The 13,126-nt window shown below is 41.0% G+C and overlaps 1 protein-coding gene across 3 annotated transcripts in view; it reads right to left on the bottom strand.

Annotated features, from left to right (window-relative positions):
* The window catches only part of LOC143037615 (uncharacterized), a 19,668-nt gene extending 6,542 nt beyond the window's left edge, over positions 1-13,126 (bottom strand). Inside the window, exons 1-6 of one of the 3 annotated variants that reach the window (XM_076206128.1) lie at positions 12,986-13,126; positions 9,752-9,790; positions 6,989-7,155; positions 2,944-3,135; positions 647-787; positions 408-548 (exon numbers count right to left, since the gene is read on the bottom strand). In XM_076206128.1, the coding sequence (XP_076062243.1) occupies positions 408-548; positions 647-787; positions 2,944-3,135; positions 6,989-7,155; positions 9,752-9,776 (666 nt within the window). In that variant the 5' untranslated portion in view covers positions 9,777-9,790; positions 12,986-13,126. Of the gene's footprint in view, positions 1-407; positions 549-646; positions 788-2,943; positions 3,136-6,988; positions 7,156-9,751; positions 9,791-12,298; positions 12,319-12,985 lie in introns of those variants that run through there. The other 2 variants (XM_076206129.1, XM_076206130.1) reach the window with 2 other exon arrangements.

The raw sequence follows: 13,126 nt of genomic DNA, 5'->3' as shown, positions 1-13,126 counted from the left end.
TATAATGAGGACTTACTGTACAAGCCATTGTACCACAATTCTCTCTTCATCCCTTTTACACACACAATCCATTTACCACCCCTACCATCCCAGAGCATTATGGACGAAGGGGCATTCATATTCCCTGCTACATCACTGGGGTAAAGGTTAGGGCCCAACAGCCGAATCTATTTATCCCCACATCATATGGGGATTACCTTCTTCCTCCACTTCATTTATGAACCAAGACTTTGGGTAGCAGCATCCTTTCCTCCATTCACTCCCAACTTTTGCATTTTCTTTTTCTAATTCAATGCAAATCAAGCTTGGTTCCATTTGGTTACAATGCCAATGAAGACCGTAATCGTGTGCCTCGGCAATTACCACCACGACCTAAACACCAAAATTATCATCTTAAAACTACTCACGTGTTCACGAAGGTTTTCAATCTTCTTGAGCATTTCGGATTCTCTCTTTGCTTCTGCTACTTCCAGTTTGGACTGGATGCGCTCCTCCAGCTGCCGGATGGCTGCCTCATGCCCCAGTCTGACTTTCTGTGCCTTTTCCTCCTAACAAACAAAGTCCAGTATTATCTCCAACCATTTCATTAAAAAGGACAATTATTATCACTCGCTTCATATTACCAGTTAATTGCAACATTACTAACATGTTCCTTGATCTTCTCGAGAGTCTTGCGCAAGCATTCATCACGGTTCTCTTCAGCAGACTTCAGCTTTGTGTGGATGGCAGAACGAAGTTCCTCTGTCTGGGTCTCCAGTTGCTTTCTCACACCCTCAACATTGTTCAACTATAAAAATACAGTATTAGTAAAGACAGAAGAAACAGACTGACAGCAAAAAAACAAATAAATAAACAAATAAAAAATAAAATAAAAATATAAAATAAATAAATAAATAAATAAAAAGTAATAAGAGAGTATAATAATATAACCCCTTGATGAGGTAACTGCTGTTTCAAGTTTCAACAACTGTAAATGTGCAGTCCATGGTGGTTGGCTACGGTCTTAGGACTCTTTGAAAATCTATGAACCGTCATCCGTTTGTTTTATTAATACAGGACCATTTCTGTGCCATCATTTTATAATAGTGGGAGAACAGACAATTGTCATTTGTGTGTGAAAAGGCATTGAAAATAGATCTTGGGCCTGGAGGGTTATCCTCTCAGGAGGAGCTCTGGTGTTGGTGAGGGTGTTGACAGATTTTTGAAGACAGCCAGAAGGACTATAATTTTCTCCAACATCTACTTCACAGGACCAAAACTTGCAATAGCCATTGTTGGCCCGCACTTGTGAAAGTTTGGGAAACGTGTGCATCAAGAACTGGGATAAAAAGCAGGGAGTCGGTTGGACTAATTTCTTTACAACACTGGGGCAAATGCATTAAAAAGTCCTTGCATAACTATTATAGGCTTATGAAGTTGAAATTTGTCGGCAATGACATGTACATATACACTGGCACGTGAGCATATCTTGAAAGGCAACAGAAATATTTTGGTTCTTGAATGAAACTTTTACTGAAGCTTTTCATGGAGCCTGTTGTTCTGTCTTATTTATTTGCTCTTGTTTGAAAGTTAAAAATAGTTTCTATTGTAGGAAATTGACAATGTAGATTTATGGTAAAACTGTTGTTCTTACAAACTATTCATACAATTAGTACATGCAAGATCTCAAAATATGACCAGTCTCTTGTTTGCTATCAGTGTATGTTTTTTTGTGCGAGATGAAGGCCATGCGGGTGTCAAGATTATGGCCAGTGTTTTAAGATTTTTGACCAAGGGAAGAGCATGTCCACTGGGCATTTCTTAGATTCATGGTCTGGGACAAGCAGGATTACTTTGAACTTCCAAGGGGATGCAGGCATCCTGTTTTGATAACCACAACCCTGATTCACCAATTTCTTTTAGTTTGGCAGCTTTTTTTGTAGCTGTGGCATAGGTCTTTCATTGATATGTCACCTGCATATGCATCTTAATGATAAGCTTCAGGTTAGGGTAGGGAGGTCTTGTGTGAATTGGAAGATCGAGTGTTGTATCTACCCATCCTGAAGGATGATTGCTTGTGCTTTGGCTGGTCATGAAGTCAGTTAAATTGGGAGCAACATTTGTAGAGGATCAGCAGCCTGATCCTTGTACAAATCTTTTCCACAATAAAAAGCTAAAGTACAATTGCACAATTACCCGTCACTCTACATTTGTTTATCCACATCATGGTTTACAATTTCTTTAACAGTTATCATGCTGAACAGGCTTTGTTTTTGATGATTTTGCCAGTTTGGGAAGGATCATGGGATGGGATTAGAGTGACCAAGAACTTCCTGGTGATTATATTGCCAAGCCAATTCTGTGTCAGATATGTAATTATGCCGGATATGCTGGATGGTGACAATAGTGTGATAGTATGTTTTATGCTTCTCTTTGAAGGCATTTTTCTGGTGTTGATGGAACAGTGAGTTTGGTGTGCAGTCTTGATGAACTTGTTTTGTGGTCAAAAGTGTGAAGGTGTATTTGGGTTGATACATTGTGTACTACAGGTGGTACATTGATTGTGTTTGATCAGTATGCTGTCCCCCTCCATTTTTTCCCTTCAAGTTTGTTGTTTGTGATGTAACAAGATGATTGAGGGGTTTATGGCTCTAGAACTGTACTGTGCTTTTCATTTTCATGTGATATGGAGAGAATTTTGGTGTACAAGTGCAAGTGTCCCATTTGGGTGGCTTTGGGGCATATTGTCAATGCTATATACTGTACAGTCTATAGTGCATGTTTTTGTAGTTTATGATCTAACAGAGATGATCCTTTATCCACAAGGAGCTAAGATGAGAGGGAAACAAGGGTGGTGGATGGAATTGAATGGGTGCATGCCTGACTTGGCTACCTCCCTTATAAGGGGGAAAAAGCCCTTGGTATATAGACTGATAACAATTTAGAACAAATCCGAATACTTACGTGATCAGTAATTTTGGCCTTAAGACCATTTAGGTAGGCCTCACGATTAGATGACGAGGTATCGAGTTTTCCTTCAAGAGCTTGTTGGGTGGAGGTGATGAAAGCTGCTGTCTTCTCTTCTCTCTTCTTGGAGGCATCTTCCAGCTTGGCAAGCTGATCCGTAATGAAGGTCATACGACTTGCTGACAGTGTCTATGGAGGGCAAGAAACAACACTACTCACTCAAAATGTCCAAGTTTTCCTTACAAAGGGCCTAGTTCATTCAAGCAGGTCCAAAAAGTAATATTGACAACTTTAAACCAGCATTAAAATTAGCCAATTAACAGTTTCTGCTTAAACAAGGTGACTGTGCCAATGAAAATGTACAGGGCAGAGACTGAATTTAAGGGGAGCAAGAATAAATTGAAACGTGTTCAGGATATACGATGGTTACAAGGATGAACATTAAGAAAGAGAGAAGGCAAAGAAGGGGTGAAATGGGAGTTGTAATTTCCTAGACTGTCTGACCAAGCAGCCCCTTCTCCCTGAGAAATGCCATGGCTGGAATGGGGGTTTTCCATAAATCCCTTATAGTGTATATTGTGTTGTCGGTGTGCACGATTGTGTACAATGCAGTCTCCAAAAAATGCCAATTGTTGCACACCAGAAACCTTGGGAATTGGCAGATAGGGTTCATCAAAGAATACGGGGGATGATTTTGGGCGTATGGAAAGAACAAGTAAATGACTAGCAGTGTGTGGAAGGTATTTTTCTTTCATTCATTCTTTCCATGTGCCCAAACCATCGTAGTATTCTTTTATCAACACTACATGTGAGCTTCCTCTCCACCTTACCTCCATTCTCACTACTGATCTTCATGACCCCAACCACACTTCCCAATCCTCCCTCACATTCCACCCCAAATCCTTCATTCTCTGCTACATGTGCCGATAAATACTTAAAATCATCCACTCCCTCTAATTTCTCTCCTTCAAGACCTATCTCACTGCCATCCTCACCCATTATACATACATACATACCCATTCTTTCTCCTGAATATGTCACAATCATTTTGACAAGTTATGTCTTGGGACTGTCAAATGCTTTATGTTCACTGCCACTTGTATGTTCTATGAGGAGAATTCTTGTTGAAACCATCCAACACTTGCAAAATAGGATGGGTCTTTCCATTGGATCATTTTCAAAATATATTAATCGCTCATCTCCATTAGGGGGTGCAGCCCTGAAAGACTGACCATCTCCAGACTGGGCTCAACATCTATCTCAATCACCTTCGTCTGTATTTCTTACACTTTCACACATTGAGAGGTGACAACTGCTCCCATCCCTCTACCATTCTCAGTGACAAGAGATCCTAAACTAATAGACAGTTTATTAGTGTCTATGTTTATTAAACAAGAGACAACAATCTGAAATTTCTTTCCCTTGTGGGGTTGCGGGTTTTCCATTTAGAGAAACTCGTGGCAACAATTAATTGATCTTTCCATCAGCATGGACATTGTGGAAGGAAGAGACACCATCTGTACAATGCTGGGTCCACCTGTATACTTTAGGACAATCACCCCTTCATTTCATCTCTGCACATCCATCCTCATATAGCCATTTCTCATTACACTCTCCATTCCACCCCCACTCCCAAGACATTTACTTATTTCCTTTCTCTACAGTTTACATCTATCCCCCTGCTACACGTAACCCCAAATACCTAAAACTATCCACTTCCTGTAACCTCTCTTAAGACTTGCCTCTGGCTTACTACTACCTTCTCCCTTTGTACATCTTTTCATCTTACTTTTACACTTTCAACTTCCTCCTATTACATACTTTCCCAAACACAAACTGCCTCAGATTCTGACCCAGCCACAAGCACACTATCATTAGTAAGCAATTACTTTCTTCCACTCTAACCATCTACAACCCTCTGCCCATCATATCTGCATCTACCTCCCATACCACCCCATCTATGAATACATTGTACAGTCATGGTATCTTGGAGCAACTTCACCTTATACACTTGCTCTCATCATTCTATTCCCAATTCTAACAAACTAATAGTCATGCAAAAGCTTTCCACTACCCTCAACTTTTCCCCTACCCCATGTATCTGCACATAATCTCACCATCACTTTCTACCTAACATAAGCCTTCTCCAAATCTATGAAGGCTTAAAAAATATATTTACCCTTTGCTAAAAACTTCACAAATCTGCTTTACCACAATTTTTATCCACGCATTCATTACTCTCTAAACCCAGACTGTTCCTCACTAATTACTCAGTTAACAACCTCCCATATGACTTCAACTACTCAAACTGATCCCTCTAGAACTACATTCACACCTGTCCCCCTTTTCTTTTATAAACAAGGAACTACACACATTCATCCAGTCTTCTGGCACACATCAAACCTCAGATATGAAGACGGGACACCATGAGCATAGCTCTCCTTCCCGTAAAATACAACTAGGTAAATACAAGCCAATCCATCACCATTCCTCCTTATGTTGCATTGCATGACACCCATCCAACCCAGGTGCTTTACCAGATCTTTATTTTAACGATCTTACAAGTTCATTTCCCTAAGTCATCTTCCCAACTCCTCCACATTGCCACACATCAATTATTCCACATCCTCCTCCACATTTGACAAGTCTCTGAAATACTCTACCTTCCCCTCACTTCCATTAACATCCATTTGCACTTTTTAACTTTTCCTCTCTACCCAATCAATCCCCTCACTCTTCATTTCTTTACAAAAAACTTTTTAATATCTGTCATTTCACATCTGCTCTCCTCTTGACCTCCCTCGCTATATTTTGCTTTTCCCTTCTTGTACCTCATATACTCCCCTAGTCCTACCTTGCAACCAATCCACACATGCTGGCTTTTTCTTTTCTACTACTGCCTTAGCATATCCATCCCATCACTCACTACCCTTCCCTCTATTCCCTCCAATCTTTCTTTCCACATACCATCTTTACACAGTCACTTCCTCTAACACATCCATTTTTCTTCTACTTCTCCAAAACATACTTATTCTTCTACTCCTACCTCCTCTCACCCTCACTACCTTCTACATCTCTCTTGGCTCAAACTAGTATTCCTTCTCATTCAAATTGGTAACTCAGCATCTTTCTACCTCCCACCCTTTCCTCCACTCTCAATTTCCCTTCTACCAAAAATACAACCTTCCCCCCTACTTTCCCTGAAAATAGGAACACCCAGAACTCTTCCTATCCTTCCTTTTGATACCACTATAGTCAATGTCCTATCAACTACATTTCCATACAAAACCCTTTCCAATCTATACTTATGCTCGGCTCTTCTTAAATATACATTTACGGTCATCAACTCCCTTTCTCAACACGTCTCTTCACTAATATTCTTTTCTGGCACCATAAACTTTCCCACTACTCTATATATTGGCTCATCCCCAACTAGCATCGAGATCTCCCAACACCATTACATTCACATTTCTCCCAACTTCTCAAACCTTTCTCACTAACAAGTCCATCTGCACTCACAAACCCACATTAGTTTCACCTTCACCCACATTAATCTTGGAAGGGCAGCTATAATACCAAGTAGCATAATTCCTCAACGAGAAAAGAATTCTCAAATGAAGACAAATGATATGTGGCTCCAGTCTGTAGGGGTGCCCCATAACAGTCCCTAAAGCATTGACTGCAGGTTACCATGCAATCATTACTGCATGATAACATGCAGTCAACATCCAAGTACAGAGTAGTAGGGTAGGTACAAAGGCTTTCCTTTAAGTTAGCAAATCCATCTTTAAATAGTGATGGTGCACCTCAATCATTTTATTGTCAGACTCACTGTGGCATGAGATAAAGGTTGAAAACTGAATATGAACACATGTACAGTTGGACAAATTCTGTGCCAACAATGTTCAAAGTTAACATGAGACTTTCCCACAAAAACCCACTATGCACTTTATTTCTACTTGTTGCTACTACCTTTTATACAATCCAACACATCTCATCTGCACAGTCTACCAAGTAAAAGGAAATGATATTAGTCACCTACCTTCCTGCGTTCTTCTGCCTGCTGGAGTTTGAGCTGGATTTCCTCTGCAGTTGTACTCTTTGGCCGTGGTGAGGACTCCTTGGCAGAATCTGGCTTTTCTGCTACAGGCTTAGCCAAAATTACCTCATAGCTCATGCCACCGCGTGATTTCTCACACTGGATCTCGGCTAACAAGAAAGACGAGACTTAATGCCATGCCAATGAAGTTAAAAAAGGTTACAATTTGTCAAATGTGTGAAACAAGAACAAGTAAAGCATGCCTCCCATTCATATTTCAGATATCCTATTTATGCTCTTCCAGTCAAATTTAAGGACTATTTTGTGAAACTGGTTTGTGTAATGTCAATGTTGTCCACAAACAACTGGCTTACATCCCATAATCATTCCAACCTCAAATTTAAGGGCTATTTTGTAAAACTGGTTTGTGTAATGTCAATGTTGTCCACAAACAGCTGGCTTACATCCCATAATCATTCCAACCTCAAGCACCAACCCCAAACCTCTGCTAAGCACTTTTGTATTAATCATCTTTACTACCCCATCTATACACTAAACCAACCATGACATCAGTTTGAACATAGCTCCACATTCACCATAAACCTTTCCCAACCCTCACACATGCCCTACAAATGTAAAAACTTCAAAAACATCCGACAACCTTTGAAACTTCCCTTATTACATCTACAACACTCAACTAAGCCTCCCTACTTACCCTATTGTACTACTTCAATTACAGAAACCCCCAAATTTTTTAACTTCTTGCATACCTGCCTTACCAAACAATTTATGCAATCTCTACCCCTCGACCCACATTGATCTTTCCCAATTACTCCATTCCCCTCTCAATAAGTAAAAGCTCATACAACTTACCAACCACTCAACATACTGACCTCTTTAAAACTTCTACATTCATTCTTGTCTCCCTTCTTGCAAGTACATATATGCATGCAGTCCTATCCATCAACAGTTTCTTTTCTTACACATGCAATTTCGCCAGCCGATCCACTATAGTTACTACAGCCTTGTCTATTCCACATGACAACCATCCAACTGGTTTCTTTCCAGCTTTCACTTCTTTCAATGTTACATTTATCTCCTCTTTTGTTATAACCCTATACTTTGCCACCAGTCACTCAGCATAACACATGCAAGGTAATAACTTAAGGTTATATACAAGCAAGTCAAATGTTCTAATACATTGGTAAGGTGAACTGTAGATCCCACTGATGGAGAAAAGTTGTATGATGATTCATATATGATCACTGTCTGTGATCTTCTTCAGCACTGAAGTTGATCAGCGATCATAATATATGCATCTTCATACATTTTCTCTGATAGTAGGATCTACAGTGTAGGTTATACATTTCTTCATTCAGATACCTCTTCTGGCCCGGCTTCAGCTAATATGTGTTCATTAAACACCACCCCCTCCACAATTTCTTTGGTCAAAATTCCACCTTGGCTCATACCCTGGAGAATTTTCCATTGCTTTATGATTCTAAGTACACCTGGCTTCAGAGTTTACCAGCCTGTCACGTGGCATAGAGTAAAGCAACCTGAAGGCAATAATTATTGCCTGTTTCATTCCTTAGGCTATCCTACAGACATCTCCAGGAAGAAACTTTAAACTACTGTCAGTGTTGTACTGGTGTGGGACCATTTGTCATCGGCAGAAAAATGTAAGAGGAGAGCAGTTGCTGGCTGTCAGTCCTCCACAAGTGGGAAAGTTTATGAAATACAGAAGATCTTGGGCCTAGTCTGAACCTCCTTAGGAAACATGGGGCTGATGTGGTTTCAAAATGGACAACTTTGCTGTCCATCTTGCAGGACAACCACAAATCATGAGTTCTTCTAAGGAGGGACCAATGACGGGTACTTGCAAGTGGTGATTCTGCAGAGATGGATACTGCTCACTGTCAAAATTTGCCAACCCTTACCTCCATTAGGAGGTATAGCCCTAAGGTACTGACACTCTTGACTGGGCCCTAATGTCTCTAAACTTTAATTGTATTTCTTACTTTTTCAAACAAGGCGAGTTGACAACTGCTCCCCTGCCCCTACCACTTTCAGCCAGTGACAAAAACAGACCCACAAAACCCAGAGAGATTTTTAGGAGGGCCTGAGGACCTTTCTCAAGCTGAAAATTTTTTGGTGAAACCCAAGACAATAATTAATCTCCCAAGGATATACAGTCCTCTCATATGGCATAGGACAATTCAAAGAATAGTGAAGGAATGAATAAATGTATGAAAGGTACCCGCAAGTGGTCCTCCAAGATGACCGCAAAGCTACACACTTCTGAAAAGTCAACATCTTCACCTCCATTTGATGCATGTATTGTCTCTGGATTGGGCCCATGATCTCTACATCAACTTCGTCTGTATTTCTTAAACTTTCATATATGGAAAACTAACAACCAGTAACTGCTCTCTTCTGCTTACAACTTACAGTCAGTGACCTAAAAACATTCTAACAGCGATATACAACACCGAAATCAGTCCCGAGTTTCTTCCCAGAGGTATCTGTGACATTCCAAGGACTGTTACCAGCAACTATTGAGCTGCAGGCTTTCAACTAAGTGAAACTCAAGACAACAACTGATCGACTGATTCTTAGTTCTGTGATCCACTTTGCACTTACAGGTTAAACAAAGAATACCAAATATATTAGCAGTTTGAGATGGATCACAAACAAGTCTATAAAGCAAAAACAAACTCCCTGAATCTAACTGCATGGATTACAAAAATATGTGCATGTTCTTACCTTTGTTCTCAGTTTTGGAGGACATGTTTTCAAGGATATCTGTAATGCAAGAGAATATTGTTGAGTACAAGGCTAATGTAAAATTAATATACAGTAAAATAATGACAAATACAATGAAATTCATCAATTTTGAATAAATTGAATCATTAATAGATGAGCTATGGCATAAATAAAAGGTAAAAATTAGGAAGGCAGAGAAAAAGAATAGTGATGACAGGAGTTAGGAACAACTGAGAAACATTGCACAAGGAAGGGAAGGAGAGGGAAAAGGTGAGAAATATATATGGGGAAGGAAAGAGGGGAGAAGAAAAAGACAGGGGAAAGAAGAGGGGGAGAGAGAGAGAGAAAAGTGAGTGTGAGAGAGGGAGGAAAGGGGGAGAGAGAGGGGGAGGAAAGGGAGAGAGAGAGAAAGGGGGGGAGGAAAGGGAGAGAAAGGGGGGGAGGAAAGGGAGAGAAAGGGGGGAAGAAAGGGGGGAGTAAAGGGAAGAAAGGGGGGAGGAAAGGGAGATAGAAGGGGAGAGACAGGAGGAAAGGGAGAGAGAAAGGGGGGAGGAAAGGGAGAGAGAGGGGGAGGAAAGGGAGAGAGAGGGGGAGGAAAGGGAGAGAGAGGGGGAGGAAAGGGAGAGAGAGAAAGGGGGGAGTAAAGGGAAGAAAGGGGGGAGGAAAGGGAGAGAGAAAGGGGGGAGGAAAGGGAGAGAGAGGGGGAGGAAAGGGAGAGAGAGAGGGAGGAAAGGGGGAGAGAGAGGGGGAGGAAAGGGAGAGAGAGAGAAAGGGGGGGAGGAAAGGGAGAGAAAGGGGGGGAGGAAAGGGAGAGAAAGGGGGGAAGAAAGGGAGAGAAAGGGAGAGAAAGGGGGGAGTAAAGGGAAGAAAGGGGGGAGTAAAGGAAGAAAGTGAGACAGGAGGAAAGTAGAGAGAAAGAGAGAAAGAGAGAGAGAGAGAGAGAGAGAGAGAGAGAGAGAGAGAGAGAGAGAGAGAGAGAGAGAGAGGGGGGAGGGAGGGAGGGAGGGAGAGAGGATAAAAAGGAGAGAGACAGAGGGGGAGGAAAGGGAGGGAGGGAGGGAGGGAGGGAGAGAGAGAGAGGGGGGGGGGGAGGAAAGGGAGAGAAGGGACAGGGTAGGAAAGAGGGAGGGAGGGAGAGAGAGACAGGAGGAAAGAGGGACGGAGGAAAGAAAAATAAAGAGAAAGATGGGAAGGAAAGTGGGAGAGGGGAGGGAGGAAGAGAGAGAAAGATAGAAGAGAAGAAAGGAGAGAAAAGAGGAGAGAAGAACAAGAAAGAAAGGGAGAGAGAGACAGGAGAGAAGAGAAGCGAGAGGAGAGGGAGGGGGGAGAGAGAGGGGAGGAAAGAGGAAGATACAGGGGAAGGGGGAAGAAGAGAGTGAAGGAGGGAAAGAAAGAGAGGACCTGGGGAAGAAAGGACAGTGGAAGACAGTGATGAGGGAGGAGAGCCGGAGGAGAGGGAACGGCATTCTGGTTGCCAGGAGTCTGTACTCCACGCCATATTTTCCAAGAGTTTACGAAGGCAATTTGTAGAGAGAAAGGATGACGGCTTTTCTCCAGCATTGAAGACCGAGCCATTCACCCGTATTCAGTTAATGGGTGTTGTATGAAGAATACTGCTCTTGGATGCAAGTGCCATTTCATTTCACTATATTAAACTTGTTATATGCGAGGACCTCCAGTGAATATGTGTAAACCAATCAAAGTAGTGAAGTCAAGTGGTTCCACAAGCAACATTTATATCTGACGCACTTATCACTGTTCAAGCATGTCACAAGATGTCAGAAAATTGTGCTTGGTCCACAATTAGATCAATTTTAACCTTCCCATGTGAAAACATTTACTAGTTACTAGACCCACAAATTAGTAAACTTGACTATTTAAGATGGCTGCATGCACATCCTTAAGACTGCTATATTATTGACAAGTTCCATACCATTCTGGTAAGTCCCCTTTCATTCTACCATTCTTAGCATTGAGGCCATTATAATTCTAGGCAGTTCTATAGTGAAATGTCATTGGAATATATCTTACAAGAAACAAGAAAATTATTCTCCCATAAATAAGGAAAATAACTGTAAAAGCCACCTCCACATTTGACAGCAAAACCACTAATACCTCGGACAAAGCTTTGAGTCTTATCATGCACCATTTTTCCTACTGTGGAGAGGGAACTCGCCAAGTCACCATTTTTCCTACTGTGGAGAGGGAACTCACCAAGTCACCATTTTCCATCCCCCCACCCTTTTAAGAATAAATCAATAAATAAAAATAATAAATATGTTACATTGTCCTGGCACTTAATTGACGAGAGCCTGCCTTGTCTTCCATCTCCACTGAATAAAGCTTACCTTCACCTTGCCCCTATGGCAGAAACCTGATCGTCACTAATATGCAGTTTACATACAAATACAACAGGAAACTAGCAATAATTTAATCGTTACAGTGAACATTAGGTGCTAAGTGCAACAAATCATCTTATTTCTTTACGAATCATTACCTAATTAACTATTTACAGACTTACAAGACAACGTCAAAATAATTACCTACCGGTGCAGCGCAGCCACAGCAGAGGCGCACAAAAACTAAAACTACTGAAAATTACTTATCCGTCTTCAGTCATTTACTATTGCGTTCTCAGACGACTCAAACAACGAATATAGTTGATTCTACGGTAGGTTCCAACAGTAAATATAGTTTATTCTACAGTAGGTTTAGTCAAATGATCACGTAAATTTCACGTTCACTGCATTCGCCACCATATCTCGATGGCTACGTCTACGATGGCCATTTAGTAAATGTATATCCAAAAGCATTTTAGATCTGGTAACATCCAATATAAACCACTTTCAATGGTGTAATATCGCGTGAACTAAGAATATTTAAAGTAACTCAAGTTTTGGTTTTAAAATGACGACAAAAGATAGGATTAAACGAGTTGGATTTGTTCCTGTACTCATCTTCAAATGACAAGTGCCACCATATGTTAGAGAAATGTTTTAGAATACTCGACAGCAATATCTACCACTTCAATGTTAACGTTAGTGTGAAATGAAAGGACGAATCCAATACTTTCCATCAACTCCAGACACATGAAAAGTCAGGATAAATGTCCTCCAAAAAATCAATCCACAAGAACCATTCCCTTGAACAATTTCTAACTCAGGACTAAACATATCCCTTCCTAGGATATGTGCATGTCTTGTCCACAAATAACATGTTTTCTATCACACTTACTTGGTACTTGACAAAACCTGGAGAAGTGCAGTTCCCACTGTCAAAACAGCAACACGACTTACTCTGAACAACTCTCTCTAAGCGCTCACGAATTTATGCCGCCAACAAGCGAGAGAACAACAGTGTACCCGGCGTTTGTAA

Source organism: Oratosquilla oratoria, chromosome 22 (assembly GCF_046742065.1).
Source record: "Oratosquilla oratoria isolate Oo_2021 chromosome 22, ASM4674206v1, whole genome shotgun sequence".
NCBI lineage: Eukaryota > Metazoa > Arthropoda > Malacostraca > Stomatopoda > Squillidae > Oratosquilla > Oratosquilla oratoria.
The sequence above is the reverse complement of the archived record's forward strand: the minus strand, read 5'-3'. Positions and strand labels throughout refer to the sequence as shown.